Here is a 19,075-nt window from a genome sequence, read left to right as displayed (position 1 = left end):
TTTTAAACCTTGACATAACATCTGGACACGTGAAGAGCAGAAAGAAACCTCTGACATCACACAACCCCTCCTCCACACCTCACCTACGGCCACTGAGAGAAAACAATATGGCTGCACAAACTATTAATTAAACTTCCTCCAGAAAAAATCTGCGGATTTACTCATCAGTGGCGTCTAATAAACAAGTAAAAAAATGCGCCGAAGTTTCTTCGGCGTGATCAAGTTTTCTGTACAGCGTATAATGCTGTGTGAAACTCTCAGTCACGGCCCATGAAACTCTCAGCCGGCCGCGGTGGCCTGTGTTGTTGCTGTGCCAGACGCACGATCATGGCTAACTTTAACTTTGAATAAAATAAAAACTACAACGGCTAGAGGGCTGCAGATTGGTTTGTTTGATGATTGGAGGGTGGATGATCTACACATGAATTTTCAGCCCTCTAGCCTCAGTAGTTTTTATGATCTGAGGGCGGAAAGAAAAAGTGCGGACGGACAGACAGTCATCTCAATAGTTTTCTTTTACAGAAAACTAAAAGCTATAAGCAGACTGAGCCCCCTATAATAATAACCTGAAAATCCAAAATTTAAAAATGACTTACTAGGAAGCTGGAATGGAATAAAAGTGTCTTTGAGACAGACTGGAGCAACAGGAAGGGTTTTTAAAGTATATGTAATACTTTTAGCAGCATCAGCAGCAGCAGAAGCTGCAACGTCAGCACCCCAGAGAGCTGACGTCAGCTGACTTAGCTCTTTCAACTCTTCAGAGCTTGAAGTGTACTTTCTCATCATTTTTCTTTTAAAGAGAGGCAACTGGCCGGTAAGGTTAAATCTAAGTACCAAATTTTGAAAACCTAAGACTGTGAAGTGGAAAGTATTACAAAATAACACCTCCTACCTAAGGGGAGATGTTGTGACGCCACCAGTTTTAATAGCCACAAATAAATCAATCAATCCTAGCTGACGGTAGAAATACTATACAAATATATTTAACGCACATTACAGCTTACTCACAAATAGGAATGGATAAACAGAGAGGATAAAAAAGGATAAAAAAGGGATATACTGACATTCTATGACTGGCCTTCACAAGGGAAAGCAAGACCCCTAAACTGGATTTGATTGAAGTAAGAATAACACCAAAAATATCTAGAATCCTTAAATTCTACAAAAGAAAAAAGAAAAAAAGTTCACACCTCAATTTTTCAGCAGTTGGAGTGGGTTGAGGCCTCCAAAACCTGCAATTTATCTGGGCATTTAAAATTTAAATTTTCTACAATTTCGTGCAGGAAATCTTTAGCTGACCTTTTAATTTTCAAATTAATCTTTCCACTCTCCTTTACTCTATCCCATCCCAGAGCCACCTGCCTGAGTCCCAGAGCCAGAGCCACCTGCCCAAGTCAACTGGGCATTTTAAATTTAAATTTCTAACATTTCTCTCCAAGAAATCTTTAGCTGACCTTTTAACTCTCAAGTAAATCTTCCCACTCTCCTATACTCTACCCCAGCCCAGAGCCAACTGTCCAAGTCCCAGAGCCACTGCCCAAGTCTCAGAGCCACTACCCAAGTCCCAGAGCCACTGCCCAGGTCCCCAGCTCCGGAGCGTCTCTTGCGTCACAATGAGGCAACGGGCCACAGCCTTTTAACTGAGGAGCCAAACTCGGTACTCGAGCAATTTCCTCTTGCTTTACAAAAGACCACATTCCACCTCAAAGTGTTTCTCCCTTGACCTCAGAAGCATCTCTTCTATCACAGTGTGATGTCCGATTACAGGCATTTAAGCGAGGTGGGAATTCTGATACCCGAGGTGCGAATACTGGTACCCGAGATCAAGTGGTCGACCGCCAAAAGTAAGAATCAAAAGTGGAAGGTTTCCAGATTCGTTTACGTCAATTTGGATATCTGATCTGAAGCCATTAACTCTGGGAGCTGTGATAAATCAAATACCAAGGATAGGAACTGGCTGGAAGAAAGTGCAATGTTTGCAGGAAAGAATGCTATTCTGTACAGGCAAGGCAGTACTGTGGTACTAGTCGTCCTCATATATACTGTGTATATATATATATATATATATATATATATATATATATATATATATATATATATATATATATAAATATATATATATAATATTTATATTATATATATAATATATATTCTGTTATATCTTTTTATATATATATTGATATCAACATCACATATATATATATAGTTTCTTTCTTGTCAACATCACACTATGCCTGGCTTAGAGGAAAACATATAAAAGGTGTTTGAAAATTTCAGTAATCCAAATATTGCGTGACACATTCAAACAGTTAGGTTAAAACTGTTCTACTGTCACATTTTTCCGTGAACTAATTTCAACCAGCGACATCAGTATGACGTCAGTATAACTGGGATTAGGGACATCAAGGACTGATTCTCTCTCTCTCTCTCTCTCTCTCTCTCTCTCTCTCTCTCTCTCTCTCTCTCTCTCTCTCTCTCTCTCTCCAATACCTGGTAAACAAACAAACAATTAAACCGTTAGTATATCTGTCACTGGTTTGAGAAGAGAGAGAGAGAGAGAGAGAGAGAGAGAGAGAGAGAGAGAGAGAGAGAGAGAGAGAGAGAGAGAATTAAACCTCTTAGCATATCTGTCACTGGACTGAAAAACCATGTATGAGGGAGAGAGAGAGAGAGATTAAACCTCTTAGCATATTTGTCACTGGACTGAAAAACAAAGAGAGAGAGAGAGAGAGAGAGAGAGAGAGAGAGAGAGAGAGAGAGAGAGAGAGAGAGAGAGAATTAAACCTCTTAGCATATCTGTCACTGGACTGAAAAACCATGTATGAGAGAGAGAGAGAGAGAGAGAGAGAGAGATTAAATCTCTTAGCATATTTGTCACTGGACTGAAAAACAATATGAGAGAGAGAGAGAGAGAGAGAGAGAGAGAGAGAGAGAGAGAGAGAGAGATTAAACCTCTTAGCATATTTGTCACTGGACTGAAAAAAACAAGAGAGAGAGAGAGAGAGAGAGAGAGAGAGAGAGAGAGAGAGAGAGAGAGATTAAATCTCTTAGCATATTTGTCACTGGACTGAAAAACCATATGAGAGAGAGAGAGAGAGAGAGAGAGAGAGAGAGAGAGAGAGAGAGAGAGAGAGAGAGAGATATTAAACCTCTTAGCATATTTGTCACTGGACTGAAAAACCATATAAGAGAGAGAGAGAGAGAGAGAGAGAGAGAGAGAGAGAGAGAGAGAGAGAGAGAGAGAGAGAGAGAGATTTCTGTACGCAGAATATTAAGCAGTGCCTGATCTCGCGAAATCTTGTGTTCCAGCATGAAAAATGCGACGCTTGTAACTGACTAAGACTATTCATGAGGAATTTATATGTTAATAATCAAAAGTATTGGAAGAAATTACACTTAAAAATAATTAAATGGTACTGAGAAGTGGACAAATAAGTAAATATTAGGAAATGGTCATTAGTAGGGTTTCAGTGGCTTTATAATTCCATAGGCCAATAAATACAAAGATATTAGTACAGAATAATGGTAATTTACATATCATATCTTACGAGTTTTCAGTGATATTGATAACAACATATATATAATTAGTGGTACACATTATCCATAAAATTAACACTATTATGAATACTATTATTAGATAACGAAAATACCAAAATAAGTGAAAAGCCTTTATCCAATAACAACAACGAGTAATTTCAAGGACTCAGGTTCAAACAACTTACGCGAAAATAAAGATTCTGACGCACCATTTTAATCACCCGAGAAACTATTTACTACTTCAAAGTGTAAAGAGAAAAGTAAACAAAAACTTAAAACGGTAAACTTACAAAAATACAAATGGAAATTACGACGGAAGACGACCCTCTTCCGCAGCCTACAAAGTGCCAGTACTGGGCTTCTTTTCTTCTTATGTGTATTGTGTGACGCAAGAGAATGTAGGCTTTCAAAAGTAAGAAATTATCCCATACTATTCTGGAGTTTCAAAAATCGAGTGTGAGCATGTAGTTCGCAGGCATGTTCACACTACATGCTTACAAGGGAGGGGAGAATGAAGGAAAATGACAAATTCAACGGGAATTTGTATTTTTTCCTAAGGTACAAACCCACATCATCATGTGATTAGGAGTATCCCTTGGCGCGCCTGAGCAGAAGGCTATGATAGACTCGCTTTGTAGAGTAGTACTAGCTACTGAAGGAGTGCCCAAGACCTCATATTCTTAACTGCGAAGAAAACAACAGCACCTCATACCCTCAATTACGAAGAAAACAACAGCACCTCATACTCTCAATTGTGAAAAAACAACAGAACCTCATACCCTCAATTGTGAAGAAAAACAACAGCACCTCATACTCTCAATTGTGAAGAAAAACAACAGCACTCTCAATTGTGAAGAAAAACAACAGCACCTCATACCCTCAATTGTGAAGAAAACAACAGCACCTCATACCCTCAATTGTGAAGAAAAACAACAGCACCTCATACTCTCAATTGCGAAGAAAAACAACAGCACCTCATACTCTCAATTGTGAAGAAAAACAACAGCACCTCATACTCTCAATTGCGAAGAAAAACAACAGCACCTCATACTCTCAATTGTGAAGAAAAACAACAGCACCTCATACCCTCAATTGTGAAGAAAACAACAGCACCTCATACTCTCAATTGTGAAGAAAAACAACAGCACCTCATACTCTCAATTGTGAAGAAAAACAACAGCACCTCATACCATCAATTGTGAAGAAAAACAACAGCACCTCATACTCTCAACTGTGAAGAAAAACAACAGCACATCATACCCTCAATTGTGAAGAAAAACAACAGAACCTCATACGCTCAATTGTGAAGAAAAACAACAGCACCTCATACTCTCAATTGCGAAGAAAAACAACAGCACCTCATACTCTCAATTGTGAAGAAAAACAACAGCACCTCATACTCTCATTTGTGAAGAAAAACAACAGCACCTCATACCCTCAATTGTGAAGAAAAACAACAGCACCTCATACCATCAATTGTAAAGAAAAACAACAGCACCTCATACTCTTAATTGTGAAGAAAAACAACAGCACCTCATACTCTTAATTGTGAAGAAAAACAACAGCACATCATACTCTCAATTGTGAAGAAAAACAACAGCACCTCATACCCTCAATTGTGAAGAAAACAACAGCACCTCATACCCTCAATTGTGAAGAAAACAACAGCACTCATACACTCAACTGTGAAGAAAAACAACAGCACCTCATACCCTCAATTGTGAAGAAAAACAACAGAACCTCATACCCTCAATTGTGAAGAAAAACAACAGCACCTCATACCCTCAATTGCGAAGAAAAACAACAGCACCTCATACCCTCAATTGAGAAGAAAAACAACAGCACCTCATACCCTCAATTGTGAAGAAAAACAACAGCACCTCATACCCTCAATTGTGAAGAAAAACAACAGCACCTCATACCATCAATTGTAAAGAAAAACAACAGCACCTCATCTTAATTGTGAAGAAAAACAACAGCACCTCATACTCTTAATTGTGAAGAAAAACAACAGCACATCATACTCTCAATTGTGAAGAAAAACAACAGCACCTCATACCCTCAATTGTGAAGAAAACCACAGCACCTCATACCCTCAATTGTGAAGAAAACCACAGCACCTCATACCCTCAACTATGAAGAAAAACAACAGCACCTCATACCCTCAATTGTGGAGAAAAACAACACCACCTCATACTCTCAATTGTGAAGAAAACAACAGCACCTCATACCCTCAATTGCGAAGAAAAACAACGGCACCTCATACCCTCAGTTGCGAGGAAAAACAACACCACCTCATACCCTCAATTGTGAAGATAAACAACAGCACCTCATACCCTCAATTGTGAAGAAAACAACATCACCTCATACTCTCAATTGTGAAGAAAAACAACAGCACCTGATACTCTCAGTTGCAAAGAAAAACAACAGCACCTCATACCCTCAACTGTGAAGAAAACCACAGCACCTCAACTCTCAATTGTGAAGAAAAAACAGCACCTCATACCCTCAATTGTGAAGAAAAACAGCACCTCATACCCTCAATTGTGAAGAAAACAACATCACCTCATACTCTCAATTGTGAAGAAAAAACAACAGCACCTGATACTCTCAGTTGCAAAGAAAAACAACAGCACCTCATACCCTCAACTGTGAAGAAAACCACAGCACCTCATACTCTCAATTGTGAAGAAAAAAACAGCACCTCATACCCTCAACTGTGAAGAAAAAAACAGCACCTCATACTCTCAATTGTGAAGAAAAAACAGCACCTCATACCCTCAACTGTGAAGAAAAAAACAGCACCTCATACTCTCAATTGTGAAGAAAAAACAGCACCTCATACCCTCAACTGTGAAGAAAAAACAGCACCTCATTTTCTCAATTGTGAAGAAAAACAGCACCTCATACCTCAACTGTGAAGAAAAAAACAGCACCTCATACCCTCAATTGTGAAGAAAAACAATAACAAGTGGTTGGAAGATCAAATCAAAAGTACAGTGAAGAAAAAAGATAAATAGGTATCGCTGAAGGAAAGAAGAGATCAAGTGAAGTATACGGCAAGAAAAAAGGTTAATGAACAAACGGATCTCCGAATAAAAGAGGCACATGATGTCTGAAACTGACGCAGTCCTGCATTGATGGAAGAGTTTTTTTTTTAAGATATTTGCTGAATACAGAGGACGGAAAGCGAAGCACAACTGAATGGCACGAGAGAGAGAGAGAGAGAGAGAGAGAGAGAGAGAGAGAGAGAGAGAGAGAGAGAGAGAGAGAGAGTTAGACTGGTTGAGACTGGTTGTGGAAGTGACTATTGAGGACAGGAAGGAAGAATGAACGATGATGCATTGGCGATAAAAGCTCATCAAGAAATGTGGAGGAGAGAGAAAATCCCAGAAAGGTTTTGACAGATAATCTGAGAAAGGTGTTGGATATGAAAGGGCCTTAGTTGTTAAGGGCAAGAATTCGTGCAAGATAAGCCTACATGCCGCAGTCTTTGTTGGGGGCTGGACGAGGTGCTAATGCTTCCTGTGTATGCGTATAAAACAACTACCGTTGTGGAAGTTTTACTTGACAGGTGGTTCACCTACGCTTCAACAATTAATATATGAATATGGCAGTGGCTGTTTTGCTGTCCTTCCTGTACAGCCAATATATATACAGCATATATAAATTATATATATATATATATATATATATATATATATATATATATATATATATATATATATATATATATATATATATATATATATATATATATTTATATATATATATATATATATACACATATGTATGTGTGTACTCTCTCTCTCCATATATATGTATATACATATATATATTATATATACATGATATATATAAAATATATATACATGCTCCTTTGTTTCCGTCTTCTCCACCACATGACTTTACCCCTAATTTCATTTGCCTTCTTTTCCCAAGCTTAAAACCCTGTTAATACATTTGTACTCTTTCACGCCCTCCTATTTTCTCCTCCCGCTCACCTTTCACTCACTTCTTCTTCTTCTTCTTCTTCTTCTTCTTCTTCTTCTTCCTCCTCCTCCTCTTCCTTTAACCTCTTAACCCCACCAGCGAGGAAGATTACGCAGGATTAATACTGCAATGACGAAAGCGGGCGACTAAAGCATTGTCGACGGGAAAGCCTCTGGAGTCACGTGGAACCTGGAGCTGGTGCCTGGAGCCGGGGAGGGAAGGATGTGGGGAGGTGGGGAGCCGATCCTCAAAGAGGTTCCCGACAACAAGTATTAGTTGATGATGAAAGGGAAGATCTCCTACGATATTTATAATAAGAATAATAAGTCACTATTTTTATCATCCGCAAACTCCCGAAATAATGGGAGATGAATGACTGGAGAAGCACCGTAACATACTGATGAAGAATAAATAAAAACAAGTGAAAAAGATAAATAACCCAGAGAACTACTGTAACGTGCTGATGAAAATGAACAAATAAAAACGGCACTTATAATATATGAACATAAAGAACTTGAGAAAACTTGAGAAAAATTATTACCACTCACAAAAAGGGTGAAATATTTCTTCATGTACAAACAGCAACAGGCTGGCCTGGAAAAAAAATTGCTAAAATCCCACCCCATCGAAATGTGCAAGTTTAATTATTCATGGCAGTACCCCAGTTACTGAAAAAAAATAAAACATTAACTTTGTCAGTGTAATCTTGAAAGGTCTGGTCAATGACACCCGTAACTAAACAACCAAGTAATTTCTCTTCTGTGGTAAGCAATGTGTATTAAAACTGTTCAACAAAACAGCACAATGTTGGCATAATAATTATCATAAAGTTAATGTTGGCATAATGAGTATCATAAAGTTATTTCAAAAAGTCCCTGGAACTCTGCAAAATGTGAAAGAAAACGAAATTGTCATCAAAACAAGACATTATCATGGAATATCTGAATAAAATTTATAAATTTAAATCAAACTCTCTAGTTTGATTTGAGTGGTTAACGATTTTTATGACAGTACTCCAAGCCAAAGTTATCAGAGATAACTTCTGGTTAATCTTACTACTACAACTTCTTATGAATATAATCATTATTTAATTCCCTGCAACTTCTAATAAATATAAGAAGTTACTGAATCTCCATTCCGGGTGTTCAATTCGAAGGCAAGATCTCAAGCAACCCACCAATCGTGGTCCTTTAGAAATTAACAAAAAAAAAACAATTAAACTTATTTAATGAACCGCTTGTGACACTAATACGACACAGCCAGATCTCACGAGGTTAAAAAAAAAAAAAAAAGGGTCCCCGATCCCTTGGGTAGAGAGAGCTTGTGCTAGCTAGCCGTCTGGAAACCGGCTGGGTGTTTTGTCACCAGCTGGGGGTGTCAAGTTCCCTCTTCAGAAGCATCGCGGTTTTGGGTGTCTCTGGGAATGTGTGCGTGTGTATGTGTATGTTACAAGTGTGACACACACACACACGCACAGAGACACACACCGAAGGCTTCCACAAGAACCGCCCCTTGCCAAGGGAGCCCTTGCTTATACCTAGAGTTTAGTGAGCGGAGCTTACGATTCCCTTCCTCCCTCACTCTCTCTGTGGCTCTGACGAAGAACGCGGTTGGAAATATATTGTGTGTGTGTTCAGTTCGTTCACACCTTCTGCAGGATTGCTTTGGGGGGGGGGCCTCCCACGTGCGAATTCGTTCGCCTGATACGTGTTTTTGTGCGTGTGTGTCCGTTCGTGTGTTCTGTGTTCTGCCATGTCGGGGAGTGACGACTTCCTAAAAGATAAAGAAACAAACAGTGAATTTAGCTAAAGTTTTGTAACCGCTGATTTCTGTGCAAGACGGACATATTGTCGTGGCATGTAGCGAGTGACGATTTCCCAATAGATTAAAAAAAACTAACAGTGATTTTAATTAAACTTTTGTAACTAGTGACTTTCTATGCAAGAGGGACATATTGTCGTGGTATGTCGGGAGTGACGGTTTCCGAAAAGACAAAAACACGCTAAGAGTGAAATTAAGAATAAGGTTTTGTGAACCAGTGACTGTCCGTGCAAGAAAGACATATTGTGGCCAGTTTTTTTGTTGTTGTTGTTGTTGTGTGTGGTATTTTATTCTCTTTCAGACTTTGTCTTTACATGTTCCTGATGTTTTTTTTTTTTTACGTGTGAACATGAACAAACCATTTTGTGAAGTAGGGTGTGACATTCAATTCATTTACAAGAATAGTTTCCTGTATCATATTAATTTACAAGCATACTTCACTATATCATGTTCATTTTCCTCTTAATAAACCTTTTCAGTGAAACAGGAACCCTTTCTGTGAAGCGGGATGGGAATTCAATTACTGTACAAGCGTAGCTTAGTGTATCATATTTATTTTTCTTTTAAATTTGGCCTCCATCTTTTGGTTTAATGATGATACTACCTACATACGGCATCTACGTGTACTCCCTAGCAAAAGTAAATTTCAATAGCCAATGTATATATATTTTTTTAGTTTTTAAAACATCACTGAAATAGATCTCTTGTCACATTCCAATCATTATTTAGGTGCATGTTACACTATCGAGATTTGATGTCTCCTAAACAGATAAAATCAAATTTCATTTACCTTTCTAAATGAATATGCTCAATTCAGTTTTGATTCGCAAGAAATTTTAAGGATAAAATGTCTTACAATAAAGAAATACACACAGAGGAAGTTCCTTCCATCCTATATATATACAATATATATAATGGGTATATATATATATGACCCACCACATTTAACAAACTACCAGGTACATTTGTTGCTCTGCTATTCAGGGAACAATAGGGTTCACCAACAGTGCGACTTATCGGAACCTGGCTAAAGCGTTCCGGCTACCTCCTTTATTTGAACCAGGGACCTCTCATTGCCCTAAACATTGCGCCACAATTACCACATACGGTTTCATTACTGATCCTATGATAGATAACTGTAACTATTAAGGATTATCAGAAAGGTAACCAAATAGGTTAACTGCCTTAGATCAGATCCACAAATTGAGCCATGGCAGTAAACAACATGAATCCTTCAATACCACAAAATACAATAAAATACCACAAAGTCAAAATAAATCTTGACATTTTGGGGCATGATATCTAGCACTACTATATCGTGTGTTTTTAGTATTCTGTGAAAGAAAACTATTGAGATGGCTATTTGTTTGTCCGTCCGCACTTTTTCTGTCCGCCATCAGATCTTAAAAACTGCTGAGGCTTCAGGGCTGCGAATTGGTATGTTGATCATCCACCCTCAATCATCAAACACACCAAATTGCAGCCCTCTAGCCTCATCAGTAGTTTTTATTTTATTTAAAGTTAAAGTTAGCCATAATCGTGCTTCTGGCAACGATATAGGATAGGTCACCACCATGCCGTGGTTCAAGTTCTAAGGGCCGCGGCTCACACAGCATTATACCGAGACCACCGAAAGACAGATCTATTTCCGGTGGCCTTGATTATACGCCGTAGCGGCTGAACAGAAAACTCGACTGCGCCGAAGAAACTTCGGCGCATTTTTTACTTGTTTATTTTCAAAACTTCTTTTAGATTTTGTCTACGTTTCTCGAGACTTCAAGACTCTTACCTCAACTTCTTTCTTTGATTTGCATTCCGCAAACAACCTAATTTGCATAAAGAGGTGATTTACCTCATAATTTCCAACTTCTGCTCGTTTCTTCAAATGAAAAATATTACATTTACTTCCGCACACCTATATGAAATCACCAATCCTATAATAACATCCTAGCGCCATCATCCTGGCTTAATCGAACTTGTATCAAATGATTCTTTTACATATTTATTTTAGCATTACCCCATTTTTTTAAATAATTAATGGCATACTGAATGTGTTCAAAACTGTTATGACAAACAAAAAAAACTAATTATTTAAGAGTCATCACCATGAACTTCTGGGTTTATTTTTGGAGGTCCTCAATCGGTCCATCAGGCAGGCCTGTTTGTTTCGTCAGTTATAGTTCACTTTCACCAGGCGACAAATCATCACCGTACATAAGGAGCTCCACTTTCCATTCCCAGCCCTTTCTCTTTTCTCACAAAATTCTACCTCTGTTCCTGATTCTTGTCCTAACTTAGCTCCTCATTCGTCCTGCACGAATATCGAACCGGGGAAACATCACATATCCTTGTCTGAAATTTACACTTACACAAAATTCTCTCTCTCTCTCTCTCTCTCTCTCTCTCTCTCTCTCTCTCTCTCTCTCTCTCTCTCTCTGTATATGTATATATATATATATATATATATATATATATATATATATATATATATATATATATATATATATATGTTTCAACTGGATTCACTTTCATTGTAAAAGCTTTTAGAGTCCAATAAATCACCGTCTACACTATACATCCTAAACATTCTCCATCCTGAAGTTTTACCCCTTTACTCTCATACAACTACTCAAAACATAAATGTAATCACTGTACCCTCCTCCCTGTGCAAACCTACACTGCTCTTCTGCTACCAAGCTTTGCCATCTATCATACTATTTCAATAACATATTAAAACCATTTTAATGCGTCTTCTAGGTCATACTCATTATTATTATTTCCCAGTAAGCCTTTCATTCTCACATAACCCTTTAAACAAATACAAGGGGTACCTATCCCTGTCAACCAGTCCTCAGAAAACTTTCCCTCACACAAACGTACCTTCCACATCCCAGTCAGCTACTCAACTATTCCATCATCACCATAACCCAGCGTATTAATAGTTGCCAAATAGTTATTCTGAACTTTTTATATCTTTTTTTTATCTTCAGCATGGCACTTATATCATCTACATTAAAGAATCTTTCAAAATACTCACTTCGCCAACAGATTGTATATTCTATAAATCTGACCTTGCTACCTGGCTACTTACATATTTTATTCTACATATAATCCAAGTGCATCCACATCACTTCTAAGCATTTTTTTCCTAAAACTTGCTCATCCACATGCTATGTAAATGTTATTCTTATATGCTCTTATCATCAAACTCAGATATCTTATAACATTCAACACCATCCTGAATCTTTCCTACTTTCTATATTCACTTTTGTTCCAGTAAATAAATAATTATCCGATAAAAATCCAGATAAGTCCTTTTTGGATCACAACCAACCCCTCGCAGAAAAAATTCATTGAAATCCACCAATATGTTTCTATCCTGATAAAAGTCAAACAAAAACAGAAATGCGTAAATATGTTACCTCAATGTTGCCATATGAAATGATGAGATTGCCGTTGGCCTAACGTCAAGAGGTTAGGTATTTATTAAACTAACTGACCCATAACCTTTATTCCAATCGCCTTTGCCGAAGGACACGGACGGTAGAATCCCAAACATTCAACATAAAACGTTTCTTGGCATAGATTTCTAAATAGTAGAGTTTGCTCCAATCAAGGACCGTTACATATACTCGTACGTAGTGCGTATACAATAACAGACATGTACTGTACAACGTTATTTGAGCGCGTGTGTTCTTTTGTGTATAGAGGGACTTAACTTTGCTTGAAGTGAATATAAAAGTAACTGAGTTAATTATGTTCGCATAAACGTTATACTTTACAACAACAACAACAAAGCAATGCATCTGAAATGAATCTCGCATGTTGAATGTTGACGACACACGCACAAACACACGCGAGCACACACACACGCACACACACATTCTTACACGCCCAGAGAAGGGAAGCACGCATTTGTTTAATAGGAATTTGTAACAGAATCCAAGTTGTGGTTTGATATTTCAGCCGTCGATAGTGAAAAAGACAGAGAGAGAAAGAGAGAGACAGAGACAGAGACAGAGACAGAGAGAGAGAGAGAGAGAGAGAGAGATAAGTAGAAAAAATACGGTGCAGCGTTGCCGTCTCCTGTGCCACTGAGGCAGCAGGCCGGGATAAAATATCTAGCGAAGTTATGCAATCGGAACTTGAATGGAAGAGGCCTAAGATGATCTTAGCAAAGACGTAGAAGTGAGGCGGCGTGACGTGTTACGGAGAGAGAGAGGAAGGAGGAGGGAAGAAGAAGAAAAAGACGACGAAAAAGAAGCCTTAATTAAGTTACCCCCCATCAAAACAGGGAAAACGAGAAAACGGTTAAATGCGAACTCAGGATTTTCGAAGTTAAGTAGTAGTCCGGGTCACTTCCCCGAGGAGATTCCATTCGATAAAGTGTAATAGAAAACGGGGTTCCAGACGCCAAACGCCAAGGTTTCGTCTCGCCACCACGATAACAGAAACACTATGTATGTGTGTGTCTGTGCGTGCGCGTAGAGAGGTACACTGCTCAGAGGGTGTCTAGGGGCTGAGAAAGGAGGAGGAAGGGGGACGTAGAGGAGGGGGAGGAGGAGTAGGAGAGAGAGACGTAGGGAGCAGGAGACCACCACTGCCATGTTAGGTCTGGAGACGTATCCTGCCTTTTACCTGGGTTACATTAACGCATATTCGCCCACCTCCTCCAGCGGAGGCCTCTCTCGCGCCTTCACGGACAACCCTACGCCCTGCAGCAGGCGTGAAGGGGCTTCTTACACCCCCTACGAGTGCTCGGCCTGCGGCGTGCCCCTCAGGATATTCAGGAAGTGCTGTACTTTCGACCTCCTCGAGGAAAGAAACATGACAGCTCACCTGTGCATCACCACCTACAGGAGTCCCAACAATGAAGTCCTTAAGTTAGAGGTAAGGGAAAGAGGTCCTACGCAGTGCCAGTTCTGTCAACCTGTCACTTTTAGGTGCCAGTGATTTAAGTGACGAAAGTGGCACTCCTAAGTAGCGAGTGACTGCGAAGGCTTATTTGTATCTCTGTGTCACGATTCTGTCAATCCGATTAACGAAAGTTACTGACTATTTTCTCACTCTTATACTGCTTCGATTTGCATGTTGCTGGAATCACAAGGAATTCTTGGGAGGAATTTCGTTTTCATTTGTCAGGCGTAGAAAAAAACCCAACAGCCATTTTGAATTTTTCACTGCGTGTTGTGTTAAAAACAATAAATGGTGATGTAAACAAGGCCACATGGAGTATTATGTGCATAAATATTATATATACATACATTCATATAGTGAAGTGAACAAGGCCACATGGAGTATTATGTGCATAAATATTATATATACATGCATTCATATAGTGAAGTGAACAAGGCCACATGGAGTAATATGAACACATATATATGTTGTGTTACGAACACATGTAGTGAAGTAAATAACGCCACGGAGTATTATGTGCATACATATATGTGCACACATTAAAATAGTAATGTGAACAATGCCACATGGAGTATTATGTTATACATACACATGCACACATAAATAGTGAAGGAAACTAGGACACTTGGTGTATTTTGCGCATAGCATATCATATATACACATCCAAACAGTGAGGCGAACAAGGCCAAATGGAGTACTATGAAAACACAAATATAAGCAAATTCAAATAAATTCACCATAATCAAATACGAGTAGTATTTGCGTGAAATTTAGCCAAATCTATTTTCCCCTGTCTCCTTGAAGGACCCAGAATAAGTATGTATACTGTACACCAGCTAAAGCCTAAAAGCTGTAGACCACGACCACAAAAAAAAAAAAAAATTAAAAAAACCGAAATAAAAAAAACCTGTTCTTGAAAGTGCACACTTGAACACCGGGATCCTGTTTACCTCAACAATGCTACTCCTGCAAAATGTGGACTTTTATTATCATTATTCAGACGATATGTGCTGCATAACCTGTTAAACTTGTCATTGTTATTAGTGGATGGAAATCTTGATTCTGCATCAGATGATATGTGGTTGATGTTTTCCTCACAGATTATTCAATTTCTGGAGTTTAGGGAGAATTATATTCCATTACTTTGTTCTGTTTTTATTACTGAAGGAAAATGTTGATTCTGCATCAACTGATATGCGGGTAATGTTTTCCATTCAGATGATTTTATTTCTGGAGTTTAGGGGGAATTAAATCTAATTATTTGGCCTGAATTTACTCTAGTTCCTCGTTCCTTCATGGTGACGAAGTGATAATTTATTACTTTTTTTTTTTTGGGGAATGATTTAACCATATCCGCATACAGCCTAATTCTTTATCAAAGAAAAATTTGTTTGGTGACTGGAAGCACATCTCAACAACTTGAAGTGCAAGAAGCTACGAGACCCAGAAACCAGACACTTTGAAGTTAAGGAAGTATAAAGTTTGAACATTATAATACACGGCACACATGCACCCCTCAAATGAAAGGAACTGGTCGCTCCGAGACAACATTAAGAAGATGATTTAGTAGAAATGGTCACTCCAGGACCATAAGAAGGGGATTTAGTAGAGATGTTTATTCTATGACAGCACGAAGCAGGTGCAAGGTCTGCAGACCTCGGCAGGTGGTTCAGTACATCACAGGAAGCCGAATGCGGCTGAGCAAGGCAGCATATAAAAAATATAACAAGCGACTACGAGGTCCGTGCTGGTACTAAGCCTAAGCCTTATTCTAATAACAAAAAGTAAACAAGAAAACGAGGGTTGCGTCGAGTTTTAGGACGCTTAAGATCGCAAAGGGCAAGGTTGTCGTTCACGAGGTTATCATCAATCGGAACGGAATTCCTAAGTGTAAGAGTTAAGACGTTTAGGAGACATGGGAGGTGCCGAGCTGGGAAGATTACGGAAGATGGCTGGAAAAGAGAGAGAGAGAGAGAGAGAGAGAGAGAGAGAGAGAGAGAGAGAGAGAGAGAGAGAGAGAGACCAAACAGTAAGCTTTAAATATAGCAATAACTCAGTTTTCAACATCACCCCACAACAGAATTGTTGAAAACCAGAAGGGTAACACCTTCTGGCCTACTACCCCCTTCCTCCAGCCCTCCCCTCCCCCTTACCCCCAAGAGAAAAATGAACACAGAAACCAAACACACACATCACCTCCTCCCCTTCCCTCCCCAAAAAGGGAAAAATGAACATAGAAACCCCCCACATACACGTTATATATATAAACTTAAAACTTCAGACAGGCGAGAAAAAAATGAACATAGGAAACAGCATCTTAAAGGTTTATATAAACTTAAAACTTCAGATTAGGCGTGCACAACGGAATGAAAAGGCAGAAGTCATCTGAGGTTTAACATCGGCCTGATCTCGTGAGATTAGTCTCTATAATACGGAATGAACAAGTATAAATCCTGAGCATTGTATATGACTGATCTCGTGTTAGGATTAGTCTCCACAATACGGAATGAACAGGTATAAGTCCTGAGCATTGTATATGACTGATCTCGTGTTAGGATTAGTCTCCACAATACGGAATGAACAGGTATAAATCCTGAGCATTGTATATGACTGATCTCGTGTTATCACTTATTGGAGGTAATTTTAGGTATTAGCTCTCCCCCACTCCAACCTCCCACCGTCCTGTTTCATGACTTTTAATCTTATAAATTCGAACGACATCAAATAACGTTTCATTTTACAAATTTCAGTGAATGAATATCTATTTACCACCCTTCAAGTTGAATAAGCTGACCAAATTCTCCCTTGCCCTTGTGACTGATGACTTTATTTAAAGATATTTATTTAAAGACATTTTTTATTTAAGAGAAGCATTACCAAACTTCAGTAGCAAGTTCCTCGTGGCCCTAGTTTCCCGAGCCTTTATAACTAATGATTTTATTTAAAGATATTTAAACACATTTTTATTATGAGAAACATTACCACATTTCGGCAGCAAGCTGCCCATGTCACTATTTACCCACTCAATCATACTTACTATATGGGCCTGCCCTATAAATAATGTATTGGTCGAGTGGGTGCTGGCCTGTTAAATCACAAGTCAGCGGTTCATATACCCAAAATAGAAATTTATCTTCATCTATATTAATAATAAGCTTATCCAATCAATCCTACTGAATATGCATTACACCTAGAATCTAATATTCAGGATTTCCTAAACATACACGTAAAATGTTACCATAAGCTTGTCCAGTCAATCCTACTTAATGTTCATTACACTCGGCACCTAATATCCAGGATTTCCTAAACACCTGCACCTTAAATTAAGTTACCACGATTATAATCATCACTGTTATTGTCTCAAGTGGCCTGAAACCTGGTCTTTCCCTCTATTCTTAGCAAAGCCCTGGAGAGGTCGCGCTGGCAGGGGACCTTCATCACCATTCATAAGAGTTCTTTTGCATCACGTCCTATTTCCTCTTTCTGCTCAGCGAGTTTATTTTTGAAAATGCTGCTTCGACTATACTAAAGAGGTATACTATTCACACATACACACAACACACACACACATACACACAATAAAATAGCAAGACACAAGTAATTTAAGCCAGTCTTTTAAATAACTTTGAGAATTGCTTCGACAACCTTCAAATTATAAACACCAATTAACACTGATGCTTACAGTCTATTTTTAGACTCGAAATCCTTACGGTGAAGCTCTAGCTAAGCCTCGGTTTGCTGAATAGGGGGCTAAGACAGTCTCCTCCTCCTCCTCCTCCTCCTCCTCCTCCTCGGAGGAGGAGGAGGAGGAGGAGAGGGAGTAAGCTCTAGGCTGCCTTGTAATCCTATGTTAGGGAAGGCGGGGATTGAAGACGACCCGAGGTGTCATGGGGAAGACCATGGGTTATCCAGGAGAGGGGGGGGGAGAGGATATGCCTGTGGGGGCTCTCCTTCCTGAGGGGGAGGGGGGGAGGACAAGAAGAGCGTCCCTCAAAGGGTGCTCCAGAAAGGGAAGCCACTGTCAGTGTCACGGAGCGGAAGGCTACAGCTTCTATCTCTCCCTATTCTTACTTTAGTGTGAATATTTGCCTTTTATTTAATTCATCATCTTCCAAGCAGTGAAATCTTCCATGGCAGGTGTTTGTGTAGACTACACTTCTTAGTGTGCCGTGCCATAACACTCGAGTGTCGGCATCTTCCACTTCTCTCTTTCAGAATTTCTCTTTCGTTCAAATCACGTCCTTTAAAATGGCAGAAGTTTCTGACACGTCTCGAACACTAATGCTCCCCTCTGACAAGGAATCTCTGCGGTTCATGAAGTGTTTCATTTGAAGACATTTTACCAAAAGACAGTGTTCTGAAAACATACCGCTTTTAAAAGATAATAACTGTGAAAGTATACGAACGTACAAGAATCATCTGGCGCTTTCAGAAACAAATGCAAACCTTGAAAACCAGGGAATGGCAATAAGTCTTCATTTCAACAATAATATGTCTCCTGTGAAAGGCAATACAGTTTTGCAGGTAAGACTGTGTTGACAGCGGGCGTTGAAACCTGAATTACTGTGATTAAATTGCAATATTCGTATATACGACCAAAATGTTATAATAATCGATATAATTAATGTTATAAGCGTTCGTGTTTATAGTAGCGACAAAAGCAGCAGATGTAGTGGTAGTGGTAGTAGTAGCAGTAGTAGTGTATACTTGTGTCGCTTCATTACTGCTTTTAATAGTATTTGTATTTAAAAACTAAATAACTATGACTACAAACATAATGAAAGGACAGTTGCCAGCTAGTCATATG

General features: G+C 38.9%; 1 protein-coding gene across 8 annotated transcripts in view; it reads left to right on the top strand.

The window, feature by feature from the left end:
- Positions 1 to 19,075, top strand: part of LOC136853650 (leucine-rich melanocyte differentiation-associated protein-like) — a 40,632-nt gene that overhangs the window by 3,982 nt on the left and 17,575 nt on the right. For 2 of the 8 annotated variants that reach the window (XM_067129544.1, XM_067129542.1), the window contains exons 1-2: positions 9,057 to 9,153; positions 13,318 to 14,241. The exons of 2 other annotated variants lie outside the window; for them this stretch is intronic. In XM_067129544.1, the coding sequence (XP_066985645.1) occupies positions 13,957 to 14,241 (285 nt within the window). In that variant the 5' untranslated portion in view covers positions 9,057 to 9,153; positions 13,318 to 13,956. Of the gene's footprint in view, positions 1 to 9,056; positions 9,158 to 13,317; positions 14,242 to 18,596; positions 18,793 to 19,075 lie in introns of those variants that run through there. 4 more of the 8 variants (XM_067129548.1, XM_067129545.1, XM_067129543.1 and 1 more) reach the window with 4 other exon arrangements.

This window comes from Macrobrachium rosenbergii, chromosome 27 (assembly GCF_040412425.1).
Source record: "Macrobrachium rosenbergii isolate ZJJX-2024 chromosome 27, ASM4041242v1, whole genome shotgun sequence".
NCBI classification, from domain to species: Eukaryota; Metazoa; Arthropoda; class Malacostraca; order Decapoda; family Palaemonidae; genus Macrobrachium; species Macrobrachium rosenbergii.
Note: the sequence above shows the minus strand (reverse complement) of the source record. Positions and strands in the feature narration are given on the sequence as shown.